The sequence below is a fragment of the Stenella coeruleoalba genome, assembly GCF_951394435.1.
Source record: "Stenella coeruleoalba genome assembly, chromosome: 3".
Classification (NCBI taxonomy): domain Eukaryota; kingdom Metazoa; phylum Chordata; class Mammalia; order Artiodactyla; family Delphinidae; genus Stenella; species Stenella coeruleoalba.
Genome location: NC_137148.1, coordinates 112,233,693 through 112,248,975, shown reverse-complemented (window position 1 = coordinate 112,248,975; position 15,283 = coordinate 112,233,693). Strand labels below are relative to the sequence as shown.

General features: G+C 48.1%; 1 protein-coding gene across 6 annotated transcripts in view; it reads left to right on the top strand.

The window, feature by feature from the left end:
- MACROH2A1 (macroH2A.1 histone) overlaps window positions 1-15,283 on the top strand; it is a 102,987-nt gene that overhangs the window by 74,909 nt on the left and 12,795 nt on the right. For 3 of the 6 annotated variants that reach the window (XM_079918811.1, XM_079918809.1, XM_079918810.1), the window contains exons 5-6: window positions 1,001-1,111; window positions 8,557-8,656. In XM_079918811.1, the coding sequence (XP_079774937.1) occupies window positions 1,001-1,111; window positions 8,557-8,656 (211 nt within the window). Of the gene's footprint in view, window positions 1-1,000; window positions 1,112-8,556; window positions 8,657-10,409; window positions 10,501-15,283 lie in introns of all 6 variants that reach the window. The other 3 variants (XM_079918814.1, XM_079918812.1, XM_079918813.1) reach the window with 3 other exon arrangements.

Here is a 15,283-nt window from a genome sequence, read left to right as displayed (position 1 = left end):
CTTTTTGATAATTGGGGGAAGGAAAAAGTACCTAAACAAAAATTGCTATTGTGCCCACTTTTCTCACTCAACAATATATCTGAATGCAAGAAATCCCCAAATGAGCCAAAATATCCATTTCTAATAGAAGCCTCATCCTTGACAGAAATAAAGACTGAGAAAGACATGTATCCCTACTTGAGGGGTGGTGCTCATATTCACTCGTGGGAACTGGGAGAAATGGTTGTGAAGGGAGACCCAGCATGAAACCTTGATTGCAAGCATAGATCACTCTTAGGGCAGATCCACTTCAGGAAGAAGTACATTAGGCAGCAGAGGATCTGGAAAGTAATCATACCTCTCTACACAACATACCTTTGCAAGGCTCTTGGAAACCCCAGAGGACATATACTTCAGTCTGGACGATGCTGGAAAGAGGCCCAAGAGCCTGCCAAGATCCATGCTCACTGCAGGGGGGTGGGGCATCTCAAGGGGGCAGATAGGCTTACCAACAGCCCCCATATGGATCCTTCTCCAGGGCAGGTCTTAATGAAAGAGGGTTGGAGAGTCTTGCCTCCTGGGCTCGGAGGGTTGGAGGGTGATGATCCTTGGTCTGAGTTTTGGCTCTTTGAGCACTAAGGATCCAGAGCAGTTTGGTTTTTCCCCGCAGACGTGAATACTGTACAGGCATCTAGGAAGTGAAGACCCTGAATTAAGAGACATTTACTTGGTCTAAAGTTATGCAAGTGGTTCTGTTCTAAATTATCACTGTGAAGTTTTACCTTTAGGTAGCTCTTTTTTTAAGATTATAAAGGTGATGAAAATACAGGTTAGCACTCTTTACTCTTGGACTTCAAAATAAGCCTGCAGCCCCCACTTTGAAAAATGCTGAGAACTAGTAGTGGTTTAGTTTCCTGTTTTCTCTTGAGTATTATGGGCATTCACCTGCCTGTTAGAAAAGCCCAGATTCACGTGGTCTCCATCTGTGCAGGCCTCATACTGACTCTTCTGTTTGTGCAAGAAGAAGCAGGGAGAAGTCAGCAAGGCAGCCAGCGCTGACAGCACGACCGAGGGCACACCCGCCGATGGCTTCACTGTGCTCTCCACCAAGAGCCTCTTCCTCGGCCAGAAGGTAGGCAAACGCGGGCCCCGGTCTGCTCGCAGGCCCTGGGACAGGTGGGTGCCTCCACCAGCAGGAAGGCTGACTGAGGACCACTCCTGGCCTCATGGGCTGGAGGAGAGAGTGGGGCCTGGGGCGGCTTTAGGAGAGGACTCAGGGAGGGCTGGACAGGGTGCTGAGGGGAGACTGGCAGGTGGGGAGAGGAGATGGTGGTAAAGAAGAGGGACAGCAGCTCCTGTGGGGGTCGGGACACCCTGGGCTTAGTCTGTGGAAGGAGCTGTGTATATGGGATGACCTGGTCATCCTGTAGTCCTGCCCAGAAAAGCAGCTGGAAGTCAAAACTGGGTCCTAGAAAGGGAAAGATCTAGCAGGCAGCCCAGCTGTTCCGGTGGGCACGGAAGGTGGAACCTTGATCCAGGGGGCGGGATTGTTGCTAGACACACTGTGCCACCTGAGGACTCCTCAAGCCAGTCGTTTGTTTGTTTTAACCGTGGGCAATATGTTTTCAGCCACCCCAGTGATGCCAATTTGCCAGGACGCCATGGTTTTGTAACAAATGATTCACTTTTGTTGAAAATAAAAATGATGCAAAGGCTTTTAAGACCTGAGAATGAGAGTTCATATTTCTCTGTTAACGCCAAAAAAGGGGGTGGAGAGAGAGTGGGAATTACTTTTCTGAATTTTTTTTATCCTACATTAAAAAAAAATTAAAAGCATGGATTTGAGCTTCCATGTAAATCGCATTCAGTTTGCATGTGGTGAACAACTTGGTTCTGAAGCTGCATCATTTTTAAAACCTCACTGTCAGTTTTCTTTGGCATCTCAGTGACACAGTCCTGCTCACGTCATTGCAAGTGCTCCTTCTCCCCCTCCCTCTTCCTGTCGCTAATTGCACTCAGGCTCCCATGATGCAATTCCTGTGGTGGACTCTGTGTTCCAGCAAATAACCATTACAGTGTACATTTTATAACCATTATCTGTATTTTGTATGCATTTTTCAAAGGAAAAAATAAGCAGCACTATCTGTCATCTTAAGGTCTGGGGCTTTGAAAGTTTTTGTTTAAAATATTTTTTATTTATAAAATTTCAGCTCAGCAGTGAAGGCAACCACCTGGGTTTACTTTCACACCCTTTAACCTGTCCTTTGGGTAATATATTGAAAGTTAATGTGACCTGTCATCCAAATTGCTTTGGTTTGAACTAAAGTGCAAAAAAGCTCTGTGATTTAGGACTAGCTCCAGTGTGCTTCAGATCCCTAATGCTGACGATTAGAGCCAGGACTTGGAAACCTGTTAAGCAGGTAGAACAGTTCAGTGCCTGGGTCCACCCTCTCCCTCACTCCTTCCCATACCCCACTCTCGCGTGCCCTGGCCTCTCCCTTCCCTGTGTTCTTCTTGCTCTCTCCTGCTGGTTACCCCAAAGCCAGCATCAAGTCAGAACTCCTCACACCCCCTTGCTGGATTTCCGGAATAGCCATACAAATGTCCATGTACAAATGGAGATGCCCTTCTTGCCCTTCTTGGCCTTGGGATCAGGGCCTCGTCTGCTGCATACGAGCCCTGGAAGGGAAGGGAGGCAACAAAGACTGCAGACACATTGCTAGCTCCTCTGCGACCAAGCAGTGCCGTCTCTCCTCCATTTTGGGTACAGCCTGGTCTCAGGCCTCAGGACCAGGCACCACAGGCAGGAGAGTACCAGAAAGTGCAAATCCAGCTAATACTGACTATACTCCACTCACGGTTGGGGAGGGAGAGTCCAGAAAGCTATAGAGAAGCACTGATACTCTATAGTCATTTACAGGCATGTTGTCTAATATTATTTAGGAGATAGAGGAAAATGGAAGATGGAGGCTTGACAGCAAAACTAATGTGGCTTTTTGATATCTTGACTTTTGGAGGGAGAGCCTGAAGGGACTGGTTGAACTGGAGCCCAGTGTAACATGGTCAGCTGTGAGAGAAGGGGCTGAGTGCAGAGCCAGAAAGTACACCTGCCTTCTTTCCCATATCACACAGTCCGGTGTGAGTGGTGAGAACAGAACCCCAAACTACCACAAGGCGGCCCTTTGCTTCCAGCTTAATGACCCAGGACACACGCATCCAGGATGAGCTACCCCCAAATCCAGCCCTGCAGGTGCCCTTTAGCAGAGTAAACTGTGTCTCCCCAAAAGTGGTGTCACAGAATAAAGCATCATCTCAAGTCAGCCTGGGCACCCTGTTAGAAGCTAGTGTCCTAACAGCCCTTTCTGGAACCCTGTGCCCTGCAGCATGAGAGGGAATAAGTATTCATAGTTGAGAGCGTTATTTTGAAGCAGGGCTTTCTGGCCCTTTATAAATAGTTTTTACTGTCAAGTGAAAGTCATGGCATTTAGTGCAAAAGGGGCCAGAGTGGTCAAACTGACACATAGGAATTTTTACACAAAGCACATTTTAAAATGTCATTATTACAGACATTAATTTTGACTTGGATTTTAGGAAGTGTTTCAGAAAGGGTGCTTTACAGTGGTGACTGTATGGTGCTCTGTGTTCTATGAGTCTTACTTTCCACCTGTGACAGTGAAACCAATGCTGGAATAGTGCAAAGCAAGCTGAGGTCAGAAAGGTGATACTGTGCTCGCTACAGCCCTGAAAGGCATGGTTGCTAAGCTACTTGCAGGAGAAGCTGGCCCAGGGCTTAGGAGCCTGGGATCCAATTGTTGTTGATGATAATGTATCTCACATACTGACATCTCAGGAGTAACCGCCCTCATTGCTCTCTGATTTTACCCAGTATTCACACACATTGTTGAATTGTTTTCAAAAGGGAAACAGTGCTGTGAATCTGAATCGACTAAATGTGTTTGCTTTGTGGTTCAGTGGAGATTCTCAGCTTCTTCTCAAGATTTAAAAAGCTTAATGTCCAAAAAAAGTGCTTCCAATGTGTATTTCTATAAATCTGTGTCAGTAGTAGTAAGCGATGTAGGCTTCCTTGGAAGAGTCAGTATTATTAGAAGCAGTTGGGAAAGCAGTGTCAGGAGGGCATGCGTGTGTGCCTCCCCAGCTATCAGGATTGCAGCCACAGCCCTGTGGGCCGCTAGAGGCAGGGGTAGGTACCATGGGTTTTCTTCCTCAGATCCAGACACCCTAGTCCCGGGGGCTGGGGAACAGTAAAGAGAGAGGGAGCTCTTGAAGCAGGAATGAGGAGGAAAGGCCCACCACCCTCTTCCACCCTATGGCTGACGACTGGCTTCTGAGACAGTTTAGGACGCTGATGAAGCCATGCTTCTGGGCCTCCAGCAGTGCGCACAGCTGTCCTTGTCTTTGTGTGGCACATTCTAGCCTGAAACCCACCAGATGCCACCTCCAGGCCTGAGGCCTCTGGGGGAATTCAGGCTGGAGATGTGTGCAGGCTGGCAGCATAGCACAGAGGAAGGAGTCCCTCCACCCCAGAGGCCAGGGCAGGAATGGGCCCTGGAGCAGGCCACAGGGAACACATGGTGATCCATGAGGAAGTGGAAACAGTTCTGTGGAAGACCTCACCTCTCCATCTTCCTTAGTTAAAGTGGACCCTGGGGACAGGAAGAGCGTTGCATTTTATGTGGTGGGCACAGGGAAAGGAGTCTTCCTTGTCCATTGTGAGGGAATGAGAGATACGAACAGGCTAGTCTGGACAGTGACAGGCTAGACTTAACAAGTCACTCAGATAATCTTTAAAAATCACGTTTATTTCCTAAAATTGAATTTCTGATCACATATGTGTAAAAAAAAAAAAAAAAGGATTGTACTATTTCCCGTAGTCAAGGAGGTCATGTCAAGGCAGCCCAGATGTCCATCCAGTAGCCCCAAGCCACCGGCTCCTTCCTTATCATGGGCAGGCTGCCTCCCGACCTGCTCTCAGTGGTGGGTGCCGTCCTCCCTTCCAGGATAGCCAGGTTAGCTCTGAGCCACCTCAGGTCCCAGCCAGGCCAAGGGCCCGGTTCCTGAGCTCTGGCCTTTCCGTTAGCTCTGCTTTCGGGGAAGCGGTTTGTTCACTTCATCTTAAAGTTGTGTCTGGATGTTTGACATTCAGTTCCAGCTCTGTTTGTGGGCCTACAGAAACCCGAGCACTGTCTTAGGTATTGGATGGCCCTTGGGCAGGAGGCAGCCTGCACTCTGCCTTCAAGGAGCTTGTAGCCTAACGAGTTCACATCAGGAGTAGACAACAAGGGTTAACTGGGCATAACCCCTCGAGGGGTGACTGGGTACTGTAGACATCAGAGGCTGGCTCCAGTAGAGGCCACTGACATGAGCATCATCAGGTCCCCGTGGTGGAAGAGATCTTGAAGGACACTTAGCTCAGTCCCCTTCCCCCAACCCTGCAGCCAAGTGGGACCCCCCTTCTGCTCTATAACTGGCACTCTCTCCAGTGGCCAGCAATCTTCACAGATACTTTAAATTCACCATTCTGTGGTTTAAAACTTAGTTTTCCATCTTTCCCAATGTTAAGACAAGGAAGTAGTTACCTTGTTCATATTCTGAAATCATTAATGACCCTCTCCCCTCCCAGAAAATCAGACTAAACTTGGGAATTTTCACAGTTTCCCAGAAATCTGATTTCCCAGCCCACAAATACCCCTGCTCTGCCATGTGCTTCAGACAGCTGTGGGCCCCTTTGGCTAAGAGGCCCAGGTGAATTTGACCCTGGGTGGGCTTAGGGGGGCCTGGGACCTCCTAGGACTGGGCATCTATCCTGGGCCCGCCAGGCCTGTTGGTGTGTGTCCTCGGCACAGTGAGATCCTTTTCAGGCATGTGTATACGTGGCCTCTGCTTATCCTTCTGTCCAGGGGAGCTTCTGTTCTTGTTTCATGACCAGATGATCAGATCATTGTTGGCTTCTGCTCCCTGGGCCAGCCTGCCCAAACCAAGATGATTGCCCATCTGTCTTTCCAAAGTGCCTGAAGCAATTTGTCCTCTCCCCTCCCCATTCCTCTCCCAAACACACAAACACAGACCGCCCCCCTCCCCCAAGCACATGCTTTATAGTCCTCTATAATTGTACATTTTTAATAGCAACACTGTTTTGTGGCTCAGCCCCCCACCCTGAGGACTTCTGCTGAGCCTGGTACCCAGCGGAGCATGATGTGGGTGAGAGTGAACCTGCACTTGGTTAGCTGGGGCTTCTCCATGCTGGTGGCAGGGGCTCCCTGATGTGCAGGATTCAGTGCTTCCAAGAGCGGGGCTGCTTCTGCTCAGAGGGAAGGTGGTAAGCCCTGAGTCAGCTGGGAATTCTGTTTGCAACCGCTCCCTCACTTCAGCAAGGCCACAAAGCCCTGCACTTTGCCCCAGAAAGCCCTAAAGAGCAGGGGGAGTGCTCCCCAGGCAGAGGCAGAGACAGTCTACCAGGGTCTCCCCGGCTAGTTGAATCAGAGCCCATGGCAGGAGCTGATTTTCCGGTGAGACATTTCTGAATACAAATCCAGAAGTGTGTATACAATTAGAAAAAAATATTATGAAGTTTAAAGATTTAAACATGTATGGTTTTTAAACAAACAAAAAAGGAATCTCCTAGATGTCTTTAAAGTGTATTCATTCATAACACCAAGTGAAGTGTTCTTTTCCCTTTTTTCTCCTTTCCCTTCCTCCCCCAACAATCTCCTGCTGCTTCACACAGTGTAGGTTTTTATTTTTGGTGGGGAGCAGGGAGTACTGGCTTAATTTGAGTTTTTATAAACAGCATTTGCTTGAAGTCATATGCAGTACTTACATGATATCATAATCAAACCCTTCACCCTTGTCCTGAACCCTAAACCTTCACTTGCCTTACTCTGAAACCCCGACCCCCCCCCCCCCATTGTGTGCCCATCCACACCCCTTCCCCCTGAACCAACACCGTTAGCACCCTCTCCCTGATGCTGTCTCTTCTGTGCCTCTGTCCTGGCACCAGGACCTGTGCTCTGAGAGCTTCACTGTGTGAGGGCACCCCAGTGGGCTTCCTTCAGCTTCAGGAATGCCAGTGGCTGGCCCCTAATTACGCTGCAGTGCTGGGAACCACACCCCAGAAAGTCCAAGTGGAGAGAGCTTGTACCTCTTCTCTCTTCGAGCCCTAACTAAAAATGAGGCGTACCACACTGTGGCAGGGCCTAGCCAGAGTCCTTCCCCCGGCCATAAGACCAAATTCATTTCCACAACTTTCAGTCTAAGCAGGTCCCTTTTTTGAGAATCTGCTGATTGCATCTGGGAATCAGAAATGTGGGTTTATATTTCTACTGCTTATAGCACATCAGGTTTTTTGTTTGGTTTTGTTTTCAACAAAATGTTTGGCCCCAGAAATTCAGGGACTTGGAGCTCAGTTGCCAAGAGCTTCCCAGCTGAGTGTCTGCACACGGCCCTCTCCTGGGAGTGAGCGCCTGGACTAAGCGCCTGCCCTGCTGGGCCCTGAGGGTGCGGTCAGCTCCCCAGGCCGGGACTGCAGTTGGTCTTGGTCATCCGCTCCTCTGGGCATTGCTCTCTGCTGCATCTGGTAGGAACGTCTGTCACTGAAGAACAGCCATCTTCCCTGAGAGAGTGTGAGTGCTGAGCTGCAGGCGCTTGGACCTAAGAACAGGAAGGGGATCCTGGGCCAGCTAATTCCCCCTGCCCTCTGACAGCCAGTCTAGAACTTAGGATTCCTCTCAAACTGAGGGTTGCCATGGCACCAGAGTAACAGTGGGGAGGGAGGACATTCAGCGGTTCTTTACAAAGGCTCAGGTGGTAGGGTACTCCTAAAACTCACTAAAGAAAATGCTCTACCCCTTGGGCCTCAGAGTAGCCTCACCAACAACGTGAACAGTTTAAAAGACACACTATCTTGCTGGAGAACTGCTGTGTCTCTTCCTGGGTTTGGCCAGAACTTCAGTATTACATGACTAACAGGCACGTAAATTAGATGTTACTAAATAACAGGCCATTCTTGCTTCTCACCACCCCTGAGCAGGGCACAGGAGCCAGCCAGCTAGTAGTCACGGTGATGGGGACAGCCTCAAAGACCCATGACCACTTGGAAGAGAATGGTAGAGCTACGAGGGGTTTGCCCAAACCAGCTAGGAGTTCTGCACCATCCCAGTGCTCAAAGAAGGGGACGGTCACATATACCACCCCACCCTACCCCAGCAACGAGTACTTGACTCTGGGTCCTGAGAGCTGCTGTACTTGGGCCCCCAGATCACAAGTTCTTTTCAAGGGAAGTGGATCCACCAGCCTGATGTGGCTTATGCCTCCCTTTGGCCCCAGGCATCACCAGGCAAACACGTTCTGGACCCTCAGCCTAGCTTGCTTCCTTTTAGCATCCCGAGTGGCATTTGAGTCTTTCATTTGACACGGATTCAGTTTAGCCAGTGACTCCCTCTTCCCCTTTGTGCCCAGTGCACCTGGAGTGTCCACTGCCCTTCATCTGTATCCCAAGGCTCACGTCTCTGTGACTTCCCAGCTGTCCTGTTATTTCCCACCTCATGCTTTTCTTTTCAGCTGAACCTTATTCACAGTGAAATCAGTAATTTAGCCGGCTTTGAGGTGGAGGCCATAATCAATCCTACCAATGCTGACATTGACCTTAAAGATGACCTAGGTAATTGGGGATGGGGTTTGGCACCATCAGCTGTCAGTTGAAAAGTTATGGAACCCAGAATTTTGGCTCTTCATCTTCTCAAACTTCAGATGCTCAAACCAAATTCCCAAAAGCAAGATTAATGTTTGAGGGTAGACATTGAATGTCTACTTACTTCAAGCCATTCCAAATGGGAATGATCTGATTATGTCTTATTAAGCCCGATTGGCTGCTTTCTCCTTGATTATAAATATATTGCCATCTAAATTCTCTTCCATAATGATCACACTGACTGCTGGTTACTCGGGGGGGGTTTTTTAAAACTGTGTTTTTTTGTTTTTTTTTGTTTTTTTAAGAACTGAAAAATCTCAGGTAACTACAAAATGATAGTTTCTCCATTTAAGCCTTAATTAGAAATGACAAAGCATGAAAACACTTGAGAAGGGAGACAATTAAGCTGCATCAGTATACTATTAAGTTGTCTTTAATCCACCAGCAAATTGATTTCCCCCAAATTTACCACCTACTGTCACTTCGACTTCTTCTACAACTGAAAACAGTATATGGCTGAGTGCCACCTTCATGAATTACTTGGCTCGTGTATGATATTAAAAAGAAGGGCAATATCTCTTTCTGAGTGAGTTCTTCCAGAGGAAAACTGCCCCAGAGCCATGGCATCTCCCTGCACAGGAGGGTGGACGGTTCAGGGCAAGCTGAGGGCTACCCCTCAGGTGTCCCACTCTGTGGCCTCACCTTTACAGAGAAGAACTGTCAGCTTAGGGCACAGTGAAGGCTCCTGTTTCCTTAGCTGTGAGCCTTGCAGGGGCAACAGGCTAGCAGGTTCCCACCAAGGCAGCCTTATGCCTGATGCTGACTTAGGTATGTTTTTTGTATCTTTAGTTCCCATCTTCGGCCACCTTTGTAAGATGGCAGATTTCCTTACCGGGAGAGATGCTCATGCCAGAGCCCAGGCCCGACCCACACAGACTGGGTACAGTAGTGGGCTGAAGACATGAGAACTGGGACTCAAAAATGCCCTGCTTGAACTTGTTTTCTAACTGCCTTAAACAGATACTTTCTTTAAAAAGACAAAAACAAACCCCCATAAGCTAGAAAAAACTAGGATCCTGTCTATCCATAGTATATTTTATATGTAAAATACATAAAAATGAGATTGATCAGAATAAGAGGTAGGCTGGAAAAATATTTTTACACATCAAGGGGGAAAAATAAAGGCATTCCTCTGTGCACACCTATACTGTTTTCTCAGTTTTCAAGAGACGTCCCTCGAAGGTAGACAAAATGATGACCATCACAGGAATAAAAATCAAACCCTAAAAGGTGACTACTGCCGATAAAATGGAGAAACTTGTTGTTTTGGTTCGCCTGATAGTCCACGTTTTTTAAAAACAGATGCCATGTTTCAGTAGCCTTCTCAGTGGGGTGCCAGTCTCACAGGCTTTTGCGAAGTGAAGTGGGGCATTCGTTGTTTTGTTATTTCTTTTAACCTTTGGAAATGATCTCATGTGTCTGTTTCTCTTTTTTTGGACTTGTCATTCAAATGTTTAATTTAAACATGTCACATTTGATATTCCTCCTCCTCCTCTCCTCACCCCCATCCACATGTGCGCACACTTCGTGGACTGATTGCCCTTTTGGCTCATATGTTGGAATCGACCAGGTAGGCCAGCCCTGCCATTGGGGCCTTAGTAAATGTGCCTGTGCGTGGGTCTCGGTCCAACACAGTTGATATACATCTGTTTACCTGTTATAGTTGCAAGTTGTACAGGCTGACATTGCCTCGATCGACAGTGATGCTGTCGTTCACCCGACAAACACTGACTTCTACACCGGTGGTGAAGTAGGTAATGCCTAGCTGGGTGCTGCCGAGTGTGTGTGTGCATGGTCAGTCAGCCGCCGCAGACAGCTTGATCCTTTGACAGCTATGCAGGGCTGCATTCATTTCACACTTCCAGCTGTCCTGACCTTCCCCAGGTCTCCTGTCCCCGGGTTGTGAATGCGAGAACTACAGCTAACTGTCAGCCAGGTTGCATCCTGCAGCTCACAAATGGGCACACTTCTGGTTCGGAAACTGGTTCAGCAACGTTTCTTCACTGCTTCCTGAGGCACAGCTTTGTGGGAGACTGGGTTCACACGTGATTTGAGCTGCAAGCGGGATGCAGACAGATCGGCTGAGTGGCATCCAGGACCACTTCTGTGCCCCCCGTGGGCCAGATACACAGGAATGCCTATGCATGGGTCTGTGTCAGAAGCGCACTCATTCCTGAGATGGCCTTCAAGCCTTAGATGCACTGGGGGGAATTTTAGCGCACTCCCACACTCAGGGGTTCTCAGGCCTTATGTGTACGAAAGCCACCTCATTCTGATGTGCTGTTCCTAGATCACTCTTGAGAAACACTCTCCTAGACCCAGAAAGCTCCTTCCTCTCCTCAGCAGCTGACACACGTGGTCAGTTGGCTTCTGGCACTGAGTAGCTGAGGGTGGGGTGAGGCGGAGAGAGCATGTGGCGTGCCAAGTACTATGACTGCAGACCCGCTGCACGAACATAGATAGTGCCCTGCTTTAAGAATGTGTTGAGGGGCCTTTATAATGAGGAGGCATCCAGGTGTGATGGCAAAAAAGTACAGGTTTGGAGCTAGGTAGAAGGATCCTGAATCCTAACCTTACCATTTACTGGCTATGGGGCCTGGGCAAGTCACATAACTCCTCAATGCCTTGGTTTTCCCTATCTGTAAAATAATGGTGATGAAGAGAATTATGTTAAGTCATGTAACCGAAGCACCCTGCTTCATTGCCTGGTTCATGATAGGTGCTTATTGCAAAGGTCTTGCTCTCAGGTGCGTATGTGATTTTTACAGAAGGTGTGCTGGTGCTGAGAGCAGCATTCTGAGTATAGATTCAAACACCAGCTTCCAAAGAGAAGGGATGCATTTCTAGTAAGGGCAGAAGTGAAGTCATCTTGAAGGATGATGCTGTTGGGATTCACGTGAGTGTCCCAGACACTGGGAGTGCAACAGCTTAGCAATCTGTAGCTGCCCAGCTCTGTTCAGTGTCACTCACAAAGCCTGCTGTTCACAGTCTGCCCCAGCCACTTTGCTTTGGGCTAATTGCTCTCCTGGGCATTTTGGATTTTGGACAAGGATAGAAAGACAAACTGGATGGAAAGTCAGGATTCGCCAAGCCTGCCAGGCCCAAATGAAATCAGGCTGTAGGCAATTAAAATAAACTCCCCTTTCCCAAGATTTTGGAGGAGTTTAAGAGCTCCTAAGTCAGGCAGCTTAAGAGAAAGATACTTCCTTTCTTAACCAAGTGAAAACTTGATGGGAGGGAAGTACTTACTCGGAGGAAACTAAATAAACAAACAGCTGAGGGCTTATCTTTCAGCCAGGAGTGACTAAGGCCTAGGTTCATCCTGCCATCCAGAACTTTGGGTGAAATGGAAATTGTGAAACTTGCTGGGCAGAAGAATCTCGCCCAGGCTCAGGGAGAGGAAGAAGGGGCCAGCCTGCTGCGGCTGTGAAAGTGTTTCCTCAGGATTAGCCACACCAGGAGGTGGAGCTGGAGGCTTTGAGGCTGGCAGGGGCCAGACGGGGTAACATGCAGAGCCAACTGTGCCCCGCCTCTGCCCCCAGAAGAGCCCAGTCCTTCCTAAACCACGAATGGAACCGGTCTCCTTGGAATAATGACAGTGCTAGTGCTTTTCTCTCTGACATGCTTGCCCTTAACCCATTCATATGCACAGGTTAGGCATGAGTAGCCTTGGTGACATGTAAGTAACTCGGGTCCGAGAGCTCGGCCAAGGTTACGTCGTACATCACTCGTGGATACTGTCACAGCAGGTCCAGACAACCTGACTGGCCAAGGAGGAAAGACGGTGCCAGGACCAGAACCCAGGTCTTCCAAAGCCCACCTCAGTGCTTTTTCTCAGCGAACCATTCCAAACTAGTACTGAACCCAGATCTCTTGCAATACCAAAACAATGATCAACCAGATTCACACATGGTCTCAATTGGTTCCAGTTCCCACTTTGATGTGTGAGAGGGGAAAAGAGGAAGCGAGGATGTAATCACTCCACTTCTCATACTTGGTGTGAATTCCTGAGTCCCGAGACTGCTGGAAGAAGGAATGCGAGTGCAGGAATGCTTAGCCCCAGTGATTAACTTTTACCCATCGAAAGTTCTTTCTAACAGTGAAATAGACCACAGGCTGAGCCTGACGTTTGTCCAAGCCTAAATTTTCGCTTAGGCTGGTTTGAACACTGATACTTATGCCTGCTTTCTAAGCATGAAATAATGCTCTTGTTCTCATGGGAGTAACACATGTTTATGCTTGGGGGCAAATAAGCCAATTGCCTTATGATTAACCCTGAAGTTAAGCCTAAAAAGCAAGAGTCTTACATTCAGAGTGTTGACAATACAGTTGAAATGGGCCTGTTTCTTGTTAAAAAGTACACGTGTGTCTACATGAACATGTGCATACATATGTGTGTGTAGGAGTCAAGTCCTGACCGGGTTGATTGCCTGCAATCTAGGGTTCAATTTTTAAGTTTGGGAAATGCATTAAGTGTAATTTAACGTGCAAATTTCACTTCTAATTAAAGCAAGATTTAATTATAAGTAAAAATTTTAAAGTAAACACTCTTCCTAAGATAAAACACCTTTAATTATAAATCAGCCCATTTTCTTAATATTTTTCTATTTCAGAAAGGAGTTGGTAGCATTAATACAACACTGATTTTACTTTACCTTCCAAATTTCCCATTTCTCCTAAAGAGTAGATAGGATAGAGAATGTGGACCTGAAATAGTCCTGCCTGGAGCATGTTTGTATCCATCCTTCAAGGTGGAGGATGGGTGAGGAGGGAAGGCCAGACCGGGTACAGCTGGGCAGCAGCATTTGGGATCCAGCAGATTCAGACTTTGGATTCATTTTTCTCGGTTGCATGGATATTTCGGGTGAACCTGTAATTGGGCCTCATTCACCTGGGTTGTACCCTCAAACTCTCCACTTCCTGGTGGGTGGAGTTGAGCCACGAGGCCCAAGCCTGCTCCCTTAAGCCCATTTGGCCACTGTCTCTGATGCTGAACTTTGTCAGAAACACGCAGAGGCTGCCACCACTGCCGGTAAAAACCTCTGAAGCGGATGTGTTTTCCCTCTGGACACCTCTGCCATTTAAAGCCCACTTCACTGCTTTCCAAGACAGGTGAAGGCTTGTGGGCAGTCTGGGCTAATGAGGAGGGACGCTGGATCCCACCTTAGGGATCCCAAGTTAATCTCTGTCTGAAAGTCAGGCCTTCTCTTAGCCGAGAGCTCCTTGTGGGTGATGGCCTGCTGCTCACGTTCGTTCAGGCCCCCACTTCCTAGAGTGGGGTGGCTTATAGGCAGTGCCTGCCATGAGCCCTGTGCCGTCTCATCTGTAACAGTGCCCAGGCTGTCTGCTTTTCCTTCTAGGCACTTCTGGGGTTAGTTCACCCCACCAGAACAACATGCAAATGAGGCAGGTTTCTCTAAGATAATCAGTCCTGGTCATTCCAGGGTGAATCCAAAGAGAATCTGGGCTGGTGCCTCCCAGTGCACCCTCACTGACCCATACCAGAATGTGCCAAGGGCACCTTGAATTTTCCAAGACAAATGGTGAATCTTAAGGGGAGTATGTTATCCTCTTGTGAGGAATGTACTTTAAAATGTGCACAACTGAGGAAGCAGAGCTTATGGAAGACTAAGACCCCGTTCTGGCCAAACTTAAAAGGACGATTTTGACTGCTGCTTGCTGTCCCATGCGAGACATTTAACCCGCAGACCTTATAGGTGTTGGTAATCTTATTTGGGAACTTGGCTTTCATAGCGAGAATTGATTACTTACCAAGTACCCTAATTCAAGAAGACTTGCTCCCTGCCTCCATTTGATTTTTTTTTTTTTTTAATCTGGTCCTGAACAGTTAGTCATCCTTCTTTAAGCGTACAAGTTCATCTTTAAGCTCTGTTTCTGGTGTTGCTCTCCTTTACCTAAAAGGATTTTGAATCATTTGTGTGATTAAGGAAATACTGTCTGAGGCCTTTTTTTTTTTTTTGTATTCACATATGACACCAGAGCTGCAAAATAGGAACTAAGCATGGTAACAATGCTGGCCCCGAGGTGGCCAAGTCTGCATGCTCTCTTCCGGGCCTGCCGCCAAGAGGAGAGCTAGCTGCTGATGGAAGCGCGGCGTGCTTCTTCTAAAACCTCCTTATTTGGGGCTTCTCCCCAGAGACAGGGAAGAAAATCCAGGGGGAGGCATCAGCCTTGGAAGCCGGCACCATCTGCTTTCTCACGCTGATGGAAAGCATGCAGGACAGGCGTGCTTGCAGAGAACAGGCGTCTCCCATCTCCCTCGCATCTCTGGCATGTCCAGGATCACCCCGAGTCACCCCCAGATAAGAGGCAGCAAAGATAGCTCGGTGACCGGCAGTGCAGAGTGGTAACTGGCCGATGGTGAATCTCTTCGAAACTTCACTTTTCTGACTCAGCCAGGGCTTTGTTCCTGTCTTGCAGCTGTCTGGACATTTAGCCAGTCAGATCATTTTTAGTATGTAATCACCTGACATGCTAAGTGTCTGTGTGTGCCCTGAGACACAAGGATGGCCATCT